This window comes from Hordeum vulgare, chromosome 2H, assembly GCF_904849725.1.
Source record: "Hordeum vulgare subsp. vulgare chromosome 2H, MorexV3_pseudomolecules_assembly, whole genome shotgun sequence".
NCBI classification, from domain to species: Eukaryota; Viridiplantae; Streptophyta; class Magnoliopsida; order Poales; family Poaceae; genus Hordeum; species Hordeum vulgare.
The window spans coordinates 15180939-15194648 of NC_058519.1; the positions used below are offsets into that span (position 1 = coordinate 15180939).

Consider the following 13710-nt stretch of genomic DNA (forward strand, 5'->3'; position numbering starts at 1 on the left):
TCCGTGTGACAGCTTCACTGTATTGACATGTAACATTGGAAAGATATGGCAACTGACAGTTAAGCAGTAACATAGATAGATACCATAACGTTTATGATGATTTCGTAAATTTCAAGATGATAAGAAAAAAAAGAAAAAAAAAGAGGGCGCTTCTGTTTCTACTCTATTAAAAAATCATCATCGTTACGTCATTAAATTTATCACCAGAAATATTCAGAGTTATTATACGTTCATGCCTAACAATTACCTGATTCCATTTTTATATGTGGAGGGACAGGAGTGGGGGGTCTCGATGGGATGGTGGCAACTGACTCCTCCATGTGCTTTGATGTGTCGTGTTGTAAGTTCCTGATTACTTTAGGCGCCACGCGATCCTGCTCCCTGCATAAAGTATGCCGTAGGGATGTCCATCCGTGTCCGTTCATAGCCAAGCTAGCTAGAGCTAGTTTCACGTCCGCTCCCCTCCCACGCCAGCCATGGCCATGGCCCAACCGGCAGCAGCTCCACCGATGAGCTCACCCGAGGAAGAGAGGCTCCAGGAGGACTTCATCTCCTCGCTCCCGTCGAGGGAGGGGTGGCCGCAGACGCTCATCCAGTACGAGGGCTACTGGTTCAAGCCGAAGATCTTGGAGGGGGTCCTGCGAGCCAGGCGGGCCTTCACGCCCCGCGCCGACGACGTGGTCCTCGCCACGCAGCCCAAGTGCGGCACCACCTGGCTCAAGGCCCTCGCCTTCACCGTCGCCACCCGGTCCCGCCACGGCCTCGGCGCCGCCGACCACCCGCTCCTCACCCGCCACCCGCAGCACCTGGTGCCCTTCATCGAGATCCCCGGCGCCACCGGAGGGGACGACCGCGTCGACCTCGGCGCGCTCCCGTCCCCGCGGCTCCTCGCCACGCACATGCCCATGTCGCTGCTCCCGCCGGCCGGCTGCCGTGTGGTGTACCTGTGCCGGGACCCCAAGGACACGCTCGTCTCCAGGCTGCACTTCGAGAACAAGCTGGCGGCGCGTGGCGGCGGCGGCGGCCTGTCGATGGACGACGCCTTCGGCATGTTCTGCGAGGGGTTCTCGCCCTACGGCCCGTTCTGGGACCACTGCCTGGAGTACTGGGAGGAGAGCGTGGCGAGGCCGGACGCCGTCCTCTTCCTCAGGTACGAGGAGATCAAGTCGGACCCGGCGCGGGTGGTGAGGAGGCTCGCGGGGTTCCTCGGCGTGCCGCTGAGCGAGGAGGAGGAGCGCTCCGGCGTGGCCGAGGAGGTGGCGAGGATGTGCAGCTTCGAGACGCTCACCGGGCTGGAGGTGAACCAGGTCGGCGGCGTCAGCCACGGGAGTAGAGTTCACGTTGAGAACTCGGTGTTCTACAGGAAAGGCGAGGTCGGGGACTGGGCCAACCACATGAGCCGCGAGATGGCGGACAAGCTCGACCGCATCGTCCAGGACAAGCTGCAGGGGTCAGGCCTGCTGTTCTGAGTCATCTGTTATCTGTGGTCTTTTCCACTCTGCTCTGTGTTGATTGTGGTTTAATTTTGGAATACTGATTCATATGGCCTCATCATAATTTTGGGATACTGATTCATGCATCAGTATACAGCTGAGAGTTGACACAGCTAGCTGCTGTGCGACTGTGATTTCAGTGGCCTGTATTTTGATTTGAAATCAGAGCACACTGTATATACATCTTAGAGACAGGAGGGGTGAGGTGATACAAATATTAAACAAGAAAAATGTGGAAAAACGACAAGATAAAAATATTAAATAAAGCATACTAAAATGCGTAAACGAGTAACTCGTAAAAAGTCAAGAGTTTGTAAAGCGTATGCTCCCTTCGTTTTTAAATATAAGTTTTTTTATTTTTTTACTAAAAGACTATATACGGATTTATATGAATATATTTTAGAATATAGATTCATTTATTTTGTACTTTATGTATTTATTTAATGAAATCTTTAAACAGATTTATATTTAAAAACGGAGGGAGTAGGTCACAACGTAGACATTTGGATAGAAGGGAAATAGTTTATGAAGCTTTAAAAAAAGAAGAAACTAACATGAACGAGAACTAGGAGAGGATAAATGCTCCGAAGCAGCTAAAAGAGAAAAAAAAATAAGTTAATATACAGTGACTGCACATTACGGTGAGATAAAGCGAGCACGGTACACTAGTGAAAAACGGGTCATTAGTCCCGGTTTGAGAGGGTCTTTAGTTCTGGCTCTTCAACCGGGACTAAATAATCGAGACAAAAGGCCGGAAATTTTAGTCCCAATTGTGTTACGAACTAGGCTTAACGGTGCTCCACGTGGTCGTCGTGAGGCGCGAGGGCAGGATGAGCTTTAGCCCCGGTCGGGAACACCAACCGGGACTAAAAGGCGGCCACGCATCAGCAGCTGCCAGACGTTGGTTTTCTAAAGGATTGTTGGGGAACGTTGCATGGAAAATAAAAAAATCTACGCACACATAAGATCTATCCATGGTGGTGGCCATCTACAAAAGGAGAGATCGGATCCACATACCCTTGTAGATCGCTAAGCGGAAGCGTATATAACGCGGTTGATGTAGTCGAACTTCTTCACGATCCAAATCGCAGTCCGTCCCGCGATCTCATTACGATCCGTCCTGCGATCCCATCACGATCCATCCCGATCTAGAACCGAACGGACGACACCTTCGTGTTCAGCACACGTACAGCTCGATGACGATCTCTGCCTTCTTAATCCAGCAAGAGGGGGTGGAGAGGTAGATGAGTTCTCCGACAGCATGATGGCGTGGTGTCAGTGCTGGTGAAGAACAATCTCTGCAGGGCTTCGCCAAGCATAACGGAAACTATGATGTAGGATGAACTAGAGGGGCGGGGCTGTCGACACAAGGCTTGGGGAAATCTTGATGTGTTCCGGGTGCTACCCCGCCCCTCTATTTATATGTTCAGCCATAGGGTTGTTTCTTGGGGAAAGAGCCTCCTCAAAGTTGGTTTGGCACGCAAGGCAAGATTCCTCCTCGGACTCCAGGACCAGACGCCATGGTCCTTGGCGTATGGCTCCAGACGCCAGGTCCCTGGCGTCTGCCCGCCTGGCCATCGCAAAACTCCTTTTGCACCTTCCTAAAGCCTCGCGGGCTTTACCCCTTGGCCCAAATAAAGTGTTCTCCTACCCGGATATTTCAGGAAATATCCGAAACCCCTTCCGGTGAATTCGGAAACCCTATCGGAGACCAAACGCTATTATCCCGTATATCAATCTTTACCTCTGGACTATTCCGGAGCTCCTCGTCATGTCCGTGATCTTATCCGGAACTCAGAACAACCTTCGATCACCAACATACATAACTCAATAATACCAAAACGTCATCGAACCTTAAGTGTGCAGACCCTACGGGTTCAAGAACTACACGGACATGGCCGAGACACTCTCTGGTCAATAACCAATAGCGGGACCTGCATTCCCATATTGGTTCCTCCATATTCTACGAAGATCTTTATCGGTCGAATATCTGTGTCAAGGATTCAGTTAATCCCGTATGCTATTCCCTTTCTCCATCAGTATGTTACTTGTCCGAGATTCGATCGTCGGTATCTCTATACCTAGTTCATATCTCGTTACCGGCAAGTCTCTTTACTCGTTGCGTAATACAAGATCCCGTGACTAACTCCTGACGGAGCCACCGGAGGACGCCGGCGGGCAAAGTACGCACGGCTGAGGGCGGCAACAGGGGATCTGCTGCATAGCGTCTCGGTGATGTGGGCATGCAGACCCCGCGCGTCTCGCCCGGTCCCTTGGGTCTCTCTGTCGGGAGCGAAGAGATCTATTGGTTCTCTCAATCCCACTCTTGTTTCGCTCATCAAAGTACTCCTTCATCAGGTCCCAATATGTATCTCTACTTTGGTCCTCTCCAACGGTTGCATCCATAGGCACAACCAACCATGCATTGCATAGCAAAATATCTTTGTCGGTGAGGTAGTTGCTTGCTCTTCCTTTAGGTGCCTCGAGGATACCCTCATCATCCTCATCCCTGTCATCATCTCTATGCACTTCATTGGTTAGAGACCAATTGTTCGAGCCGAGACCCATAGTTGACATATATGTCTCATTACCGAAAGTACAAAGCATGTAGAATAAAAGTAAGCTACCCATTTTATGTAAAAAAAACTACAACAAAAAAGGGCGAAATCATACCTTGTGGGCACTTCATCAAGCACCTTGTCCGCGGCACACGCCGGCACAACAAATTGTGAGCTCTCCGACGCTTTTTCAATCGGCGGAGCCACGGCCGAACGCCTTGCAAACTTCTTCTTCGATTGCTTACTAGCATTATCGCCGTCCGTTGCCCTCTTCTTTCGGGTCGTCTCCGTTGTCACGACCGCCGCATTCGATCGCTTGACGGGGGGCCATGGCTTGACGGCGGGCGGCGGCGCGATGACATCCAACGTGGTCAGTCGTGGCACCATGAACAAGCTGCACGTGAGACCACAACTGGGAGGAGGGGCACCGGCGGCTGCGATTATCAGCCCCCCGCTAGGACTTGTGGCAGCGACGATGATGGCGGGGGAGGGGTCGTGGGCGTAGGGATGGGTGAGAGGGTGTTGCCGGCGCTCCATCTAGCGATTTCTCCGACGACGGCGTGGGGCGGGAGAAAGAGTTGTATGAGCGCGCGGGATGACGTTTGCTCCATGTGCGCAACCGATTTTCCAACACACATGACTTTAGCGCCTCTGGTGGACCAACCAACGAGGGTGCGCGTGTGCAAAAAATGTTATTCTTCTAGGGTGCCTCTTGGATAGTGCGCCTGTTAAAGTTGTTCTAATATGTAAGGGCACGATACATAGAGTCCACATGAAAAGGTTTTATAATTACTAAGATTCTAATGAAACACATCCTCATCAGATATAAGGTTAATCAAATCATCCGGGATAAAAGATTATGCCATGACACGAGTCAGGGCCAATCAAAGCAGCACTAGTGGTGTTAAGACTGATCATAGTATTGCTTTTTCACACCAAGTTTTCCAAACATAATGGAAACTTTGTCCTCTTTTCACGACTTGGAAAATGACTAGGTCTGAAACCTGCAGGCTGGCTCGCTGGCTATTCTGTTGATGATCATTTCAGTTGCTAGTTGGTAATAACTGTATCAGTACAGGGACCATTATTCATTTCAATAGCTGTACTAAATTTGCGGGACACACACAGAGCAGTAACACAAGTGGTGCCAAGACCGACGACCAAAGTCTTACATTTTCACACCAAGTTTCGCCTCATACACATTACTGCACTTCTATTGTTCTGCTAGTACGAGCCCTTCATCACCCTTCCAAACAGAACAGATGATGCATGCATGAATATATTCTAAACCCTCCGTTCCTAAATATAAGACCTTTTAAATATTGCACTATGAACTACGTACGGATGTACATAGCTCATTTTGCTCCGTATGTAGTCTCCTAGTGTAATCTCTAAAAGGTCTTATATTTTGAAACGGAGGAAGTATATCATACAAAGACAATGTTAGTATTAATTAGACATGCCTGTTTAGAGGTCATAAGAGCAACTACATTCGGGCTTGTTAAATCCGGCAGCCTATATGTCCACGGATGCATCCTGACGCGTCAGGAAATTTTTTAACGGTCCTTCCCATCTCGTATCGACAGGGGCCGCATCGTGGCGCCCCTGCCGGCCATCTATAGACCTCCGCGCCAAGTCCTCCCCTCATGTTGTTGCTGCCACGGGGAATCAAAGCCTATGTGGCGGCGCGACGACGATAGGCGGGCTCCTGGATTTTTCCCCAAGCACGAGGAAGCCAGGGGCTCCGGCCTCGGGAGTTGCTGTGGTGGCCTCCTGCTCCGTCGGAGGTGGTCGGCCGATTGGTTGTGGTGGATTCCTAGATCCCACGGCTAGTCCAGACGACGAGTCGGGGATGCGTGGCAGCCGGTGAAGAACGAGCCCCGATAGGCGATGGCGGTGTCTACGCGTCGTTACAATGTTGAGGCATCGCCATTGCAAAAACCGTACATCCACTCGCGCTGCTCTGCGGAAACCCCAGATCTGGGTACCCTGAATCGTACGATGGCAGTGCTCTCGGTGTCGCTCTCCCTCATAAGGGCATTGTTTTGGAGCGGCTGATGGACGGAGGACGCATGTGAGCGGCTTTTCATGTGATGCATTGACAACGTGGGGTCTTGGCGGTATGGCGCGGTAGGCTCTCAAGATGTGTGATGATGGACATGTGTAGGGAGGTGGCGTTGTCTTGCGTCGTAGAGGCATCGACGGCAGGCCTCGCAAGGTTGATGCGTTAGTACCTGCTCTGAAGATGGTTCGATGAAAGATGGCGGCGATGCCTCTGCAGCGTGCGTATGTGGTGCACGCTGAGAGTGAGCCGGACCGATGTGTGACCGAGACACAACAATTCGGCTCGGTTGGGGTCTCCGGCAATAGATGTTGGGCTTTGGTGTGAGGTCTGGTATGCGGCCCCAACAATCTGAACCCCTTCATCAAGTTGATAGGAGTCGGGACTAGGGATAGCACCCACAGGGTATGGGTACGGGTGAAGCCTTCCCATACCCTTACCCGTCTCGTGTGAGATTACCCATCACCCTTACCCATACCCGTCAACGGGTATAATTTTTGTCCATACCCGTTACCCAACAGGGTAGATGGTACCGGCACCCATATGTGCAAAACATCAATTTGAACAACTTATAGTTATAAACTGCGTCATATCATATAGTTTACAAAGATAGATTATAACTACAATACATACTTATAAACGAACATCATATAGTCATAAACAACAACACATAGGCATACAATTTCAGTTCAGAAATTCTTGACATAGTGTAGATTGTAGAGATAATTTTGAGTTTACATAGATTTTATATGGGTATGGGTTATATAATCCCATACCCGTACCCACTCTACACGATGGGTTTTAGATTTTTCTATTTATATACCCATGGATAATTTTTTGTCCCATACCTTTACCCTAATAAGGTTTTTACCCGCAGGGTACGTGGGTAATGGGTACCCATTGTCATCCCTAGTCGGGACAGTAGTTGTGAAGATGATGGTTTCAAACTAACTGACGTATTACTTTGTAAGATCTTGATGAATAACTAAGAAAATGACTCTCCATGCATCACCCTGAAGTAGAGGCCAGGGGTCATCCTCCTTAAAAAAAAATGTTTCTCATTGTTGTGAGATTTGTATCCTATTTCCCCTTTTCTGGTTAGCCTGAGATCTACTAGACTGAGTCATGGTTTGTCTTAAAGGGAAGTATTTTTTAAGGCAGAGTCGAACACTAACTCTATAAATATGGTGTCTCCTCTCCGTTCATATCTCAGTACCAGAACTCCCGAGCTAGTGGACATACCCTCGTCCTCTCTACAAGTTCAAGAATCCTAGTGATGGCCCGTGTTAGCCATGTCGTGATTTTCCTTGTCTTCTCAAACTTGTCCATAGCCATGGCCGCCGCTCCCCTCTTAGATCCTAACGTAGGGAAGTGCAAGACTAGTTGTGAGGAAGAGCTCAATCTATCATTGTACCTGCACCAAGTCGCCAGTGGAGCAGCCCACAACCAAGAAGTAATTCTCAACCCCGGCTTTGCTAACTCGTTTGGTACGGTAGCTGTCAATGACTGGACGATACATCCTGCCCCTGATGCTACTTCAAGCATTATTGCTCGGGCAAAGGGAATGCATATGCAGGCTACCCAAAGCCAGGCCAATGGCTTTGCTTGGTTTTTTCCTTTCAGCATGGTCTTTGAGGACTCCAGGTATATCCATGCACGTACCATTTACAGATTAAACAATGGATATTCGTTATGTATTTTCGAGGTTTACACTTCCTGATTATAGCTACACCGTTAACAGCTTTCGCGGGTCTACGTTACAAGTGATGGGGATATTCAGCGGTCCGAATGGTGAGTGGGCTATTGTGGGTGGGACTGGAAAACTGTCCATGGCGCGTGGTACCGTGAACTTCACCACGGTCCAGGACAGCCCAACCATTGAGAACTACAAAAAAATTGATATCCATGCATTCTACACAACCCAGCCGACCGTAAGTATAATTAAACTTTGAACTAAGAGTAATCATGGTCTATATAAATTTATGTCAAGTTGGGTAGTAATCATATTCATCTAACTAAATACATGCATATAATTATGATGTAATCATATATATTGATGTCAAGAAAAAGGTCTATACATGGATATATATTTTATTCCTTTCGCATGGCGAAATGATCTGTATTTATTTTGAAATAATAAATGTAAATAAATAAAACATATTAACCTGATTTCTCTTGCAAAAATAATTATGAAATATTTATAGTCATTATTAGTGTTGTTGCTATGAATAATAATAAGTTATTTAATTATGGTCTTGTAAAATTCATACTATCTTGTTTGATTACTTACTATGTGGCCTGCTAACTATCTACTTATCTAATTTCATAGGTTTAAGATATGAAGAATAAAGACGCGCCACTTCAGCTGGAAATGTGAGCCAGCAATCTCGCATGAATAAAAATATGTGTCTTCCGTTATGGCTAGTAGTACTAGCCAGTTGTAACATGAATGTCGGTCAAGTCTTCTTTAATTACTTGAAGACATGCAGGTGTGTGTGGTGTGTCATGAAAATCTTAGATATGGAATATACATCCGCCGGTTGTTTACCATATTTGTAATATTGACTGTATTACTTAATTTGGAATGTTATCATCTTAATGTATTTTATATGAAAGAGAAGTGAGCATTTGTCCCTCGCTGTTCTTACCATTTTCGTATTTGATCCGTACAGGGTTGTCAGGGAACAAACTCTGGTTTCTATCGAAATGCAGTTTAATTGCCAACGACCACACAACATGATTTACCACATACTCCCTCCATAAAGAATGGTGATCTAAATATTTTATATTTCTTTATGGAGGGAATAGTTTCTATAGATTTTGATGAACATTACAAAAGCTAGAATTTAAGAAAACCTATTGGGGTTAATCATGGTGCAGCCAAGGTCCCTCCCAGCACGCCTGCTTGCGAGCCACCTACTCCGCATGGACTACCGATAGACCCAATGCTTCCTTCCGGCTCGGCGTGTTTTTTTAGGGTAAAACCAACTTTATTGCTTAAACTTCATAGAAGGTGGACACACATTGGGTCAAACCACACATGAAACCCCTAATCTAAAGGAAGGGAAAATTTAGTTAAACTGTGTGTTTTTACAATAACTGCGTAACTCTCAAATATAAAAATGCGAGAAGATGAGCCGCTCGAGTCATGATTTCTCTTCATGTGCAACACCTCGCGCACCGAAATTCGGCCCATATGGCATGCTACTAATGCCTGCTTGAAGACGTCCTGGTGAAGGGCCACCAAGCCCACTTGCTTTAGGGTTTACACGCCTCCATCCAGCAATGCCCATGCATGGTCACTACAAGAAATATGCTCATACATGATGTTTTTTAAAATGTCGTTGATGAATTCGTCATAAATCTATGATGATTTCATCCGAGATCGTCGTAAACCGTTTGAGGGGATCAAATCTACATATAAATTACGACGATGTGAGTCAAAACGTCGTAACCACATAAGATGAGATCGTCATAACTTTTACGACGATTGCAAAAATGTCGTAACATGTTCTAACTATGTTGACATGTCACTCGTGGGTCCATTATATCCCACCTCATCCTAGTTTGTGAAGCAACCTACTATTCTATGCTTTATTCTGAAAACCCACTTTAGGCACTCGGAAAATGGAAAATGGATTTTTCATGCAAAGAAAATGAAAAGTCTCTTTGGCAACATTGTTTGTAATTCCAAGATGCAAGCTTGTCTACTCCAAGAGATCATATTTGGATTTTATCATGTGAAAAAGTAGAAGCAAAACAATAAGAAAAATAGAATTGCATATGCTTTATTCTGATTGATGGAATTAGTTGTGGCATGGATTGATGACATGGCGTCCATCCATCCATCCATCGCCATCCATCCCATCCCTCCATACATCTGAGTCCATCCTAACGCTCTCCCTCTCTCTCGCACACACAAACCCTAGCCCTCTCTCCGATCTCCCTCTCCCCTCACCGCCGCCTCCCACCACGACTCCCGATCCAAATCCACCACCCACCCACCTCCGTCTCCCCTGCCCGTCGCCGTCGACAACGTCGTCGCCGGCAAGACCACCCTCTGGACGCGCCTCCAGGAGGCCATATCCCGCCACTCCTTCGACACCTCGCTCTACCGCGTAAGCATCCCCTCCTCCTTCCTCCACCGCCGCCCGTCCATCGCCTTCCGCCGCCGCTGCCACCTGACTGACCTCCCCTGGCCTCCGCACGCAGTTCACCGTCTCGGACCTCCACCCCGGCACGCTCGACTCCCTCCTCGCCCTCAGCAACGACCTCGTCAAGGTAACTCCTTGCCTTTCATCCCGATCTTGCCACCGCCCCTCTTCTTGGCCCCCAGCCTGATCTGCTCTCTCTCTGGATGGTTGCAGTCCAACATCTTCATCAAGGGCGTCTCGCACAAGATCCGCAGGCAGATCGAGGACCTGGAGCGCGTCGGAGGGGTCGAGCACGGCACCCTCACCATCGACGGCGTCCCCGTCGACAGCTACCTCACCAGGTCCCCGTCCCTCTGCCTGCCGCTGCTCCCATTCTTTCTTGCTGCGCCTACCTTCTCAAGGAAGTGACCTCCGTCCACAGCCTGGAGCAGTGGACCATGCAGATCGAGGAGGCCAACACCGCCAAGAAGCTGGTATACATCCATCCATCTCCTGAATGATTGGTTCCCTTCTCCCCTCTTCCCCCCTCCTGGCTTCTGCAAAGCCACAGGAACGCTAGTGTTTGTTTCAGATTCCACCCGAGCCGTCGAGCCGAGCGTCAGTGTTTGTTTTATTAGTTAGCCAAATCTCAAACCTAGGAGCAATATGTACACATGAGGCACAATATTTATTTTTCATAAGCCAATCTCATTGTAAGTACGATACAAGTTATTTCAAATATACTTTGTGTTGTTTTGCCTTCTATAGTGGAGCAAATTAATTGATAGGTTTTCTAGTATTACAAATTATTTTCAAACCCAAGTGCAAAAGCTAGCTAAAGATGTGGCGCCCGATATGATAGTGTCCCAGTTTGAAATAATCAACGGTTCTCTACGCGTACTCTAGAGACATCTCCGGTTCTCGCAAGAGAAGAATGCACAAGCTATACGATACATTTTGTATCTTTGAAAAAATCTTGCCGCGTGGTACGCTATCCTCCTCTAAGAAATAGCCCGCCCTCATGGCGATTTCGCACGAGCACGTCCAGGTAACACAGCAGATACGCTGGAACCATCCTCATCTTTAGCTTCAGGTAGCACCATCCTCATCTTTAGCTTCAGGTAGCAGAGCAGATACACTATCCTCCTCTAAGAAATAGCCTGCCCTCATGACGAATCAGGTAGCACGTCCAGGTAGCACATCAGATACCCACGAACGCGTTAGATTCACCCTCGTTCTCTACTCTGCAGCTTTACCATCCTCATCTTGGCCTCTCAATCTATCGTCTGTGGGGGGAGGCAGCGTTGCTTACTGAAGAATGGTTGTCGGTGTCTGTCGCTTCCTGAATTGTTCCCTGCGCAGCACAGGGCGGCTCTGTTAGAATCTTTCGGGCTACGATTGACTGGGGGCAGAGAGAGATTTTCTGTTTTTGGAATTCTCCAGACTGTAATATTTTCAAGTGCAAGAAGAAAATACCTCTTCCGTGCTTCTGTTTGGGGTTGCTTCACGTGTATCATGGCTAAGTCCGCCGTTGCTACTAGCTGAAATTGGCTCATTTTCATGGGATTCCCCCTGTTCAATATTTGACAACAACTCTTGTATTATTGTTTCCTCATTGTGCTGCGTCGCTAGTTTGGTGGTTTATGGATGGAGATGAGAGAGTCCTTTTGTTGTTTCTTTTAAATTGTAGAAAATTGCTATTGCACTAAATTACCCCCCTATTTGGTGGTGCAAGGTGGTGCTACAAATTTGCACCAGTATTTTGTAAGTAGATCCATAAAGCACGTGCAAAGGGTATAATGACTTGCAGAGTATAACTGATAATTCTGAATTTAATCACTTCTGAATAATAATGAATCAGCACATGTAACTGATAATTTATTATCAGCTCTCATAATAACCAAAAGTATAATCAGCACATGTAACTGATAATTCTGTTAGGTAAATAACTCGTTTCTTTTGCAAGCCAATTCATGATTTCTTTACTCTAGTTGATTGATGGCTCTATTTTAATGCTGCAGGGATGTATGTGCTGATTATTGGAGCATATATTGCACCCCAGTCTACGGAAAGTCTGCCGATGGTCAAGGTTCCGTCTCCCTCTCTTACTCTCTTTGTGCATCCTTGCCTGCAAATTTCTATCCACATACTAAGAAGAATTTGAGGTTATCTGTTGGTGATTTCTTTATTATTTGATGCAAACTTCAGTTTTGGAACCGTTTGTTTGCTTGACCCAACGCCTGAAGTTTCAGGCTACCTGACTAATGGTTATACAAATAGGAAAAAAGAGAGAAGGAAATAGTATTGCATTCTAGTATTCATGTACAATTTAGTGGTCTCTCTCGTGGGAGTGGTTCATCCTTTAACTTCGATTGATAGCACTCATGATTTTGGGCCTGGCACCCTTGAAACTGCAGTGCGTTTATTGATAAAATGTGATGGTCCTAGATTTGTTGAAGTTTTTGGTTATGTGACCATGTCAGTTCTGCAACTTATCATTTGAACGTATTGAGAACAGCAGAAAGTTCAGTAATGGCAATACATGCTCTTGTAGTGCGTGTAATCATCATGATATTTAGACCGTCAGAAGAGCTATCTAATGTACGGATGGCTAATTTTGACATGTAATGTTTTCCATGCTTTAAATCCAACACCTGGTACATCTTACAAGAAAAAAGTGGGAAGCAACATCTGGTACACTAGACGCATCAAAATATTCTGCAAGTGTACTCTTATCATTAGTTTATGTGTTCAGTTTCTAGTCAATTGCCACTTTACCATGGCTTACCAATGCGAAACAAAATGATAGTTTTTGTCTGTCTGAAGTAGGTGGTTACTGTCTGTATTCTCAATGCTTGCCACACCTGAGATTTCATAGGAAAGACGTTATGTTCTTCATCACAGTGCATGTTATCTGCTCCATCTCTTACTTTAGCGTCCCTGGACTTGATCATTGCAGGTGCACAAGATAGTGGATCTCTCAACGCAGCTGGACCGTGAAGCAATGTGGTACATGGAAGTCGCTGAGGCGTACAACTTCTTCTACAAGGCTGATGCCTCTGGTTTTGGCTCACCATCATGAGCACTCCTTGGTCTCTCCCGAGTCATCATTAGCGCGTGACATTGCTGCCACTACTTCCGCTCTGTACCCACTCATGCTTGCGTGGATGTGCTTTTTTATTGACTGTTGTATCTGAGTAGCGTAGCAAGGGAGGGGTTTGTCAATCCTAGTAACACCAAGTCTACCACATCATTGTTTTGTCATATCGCCTAAATTTTAATACTGTAGTATTTATTTACAAATAAAAAGTCCTAGGCCCAGTAATACATTAAAGAGGGTTGAGTGCGAAGTTTGCATGTCATGGACCCGCCTTAGCAATTGCTAGGTTTATGTATGCATATACAGCTTAATTTAAAGTGTAAACGTTAGTTGCTCACAGTGAGTTACTTAGGCTGGCAGGTTT

At 46.7% G+C, this 13710-nt stretch overlaps 1 protein-coding gene across 1 annotated transcript; it reads left to right on the forward strand.

The window, feature by feature from the left end:
• Window positions 1-362: 362 nt before the first annotated feature.
• Window positions 363-1557, forward strand: LOC123429204 (cytosolic sulfotransferase 5-like). The gene has a single exon (XM_045113257.1). The coding sequence runs from the start codon at window positions 477-479 to the stop codon at window positions 1467-1469; it is 993 nt and encodes a 330-aa protein (XP_044969192.1). The 5' UTR covers window positions 363-476; the 3' UTR covers window positions 1470-1557.
• The last annotated feature ends 12153 nt before the right edge of the window (window positions 1558-13710 follow it).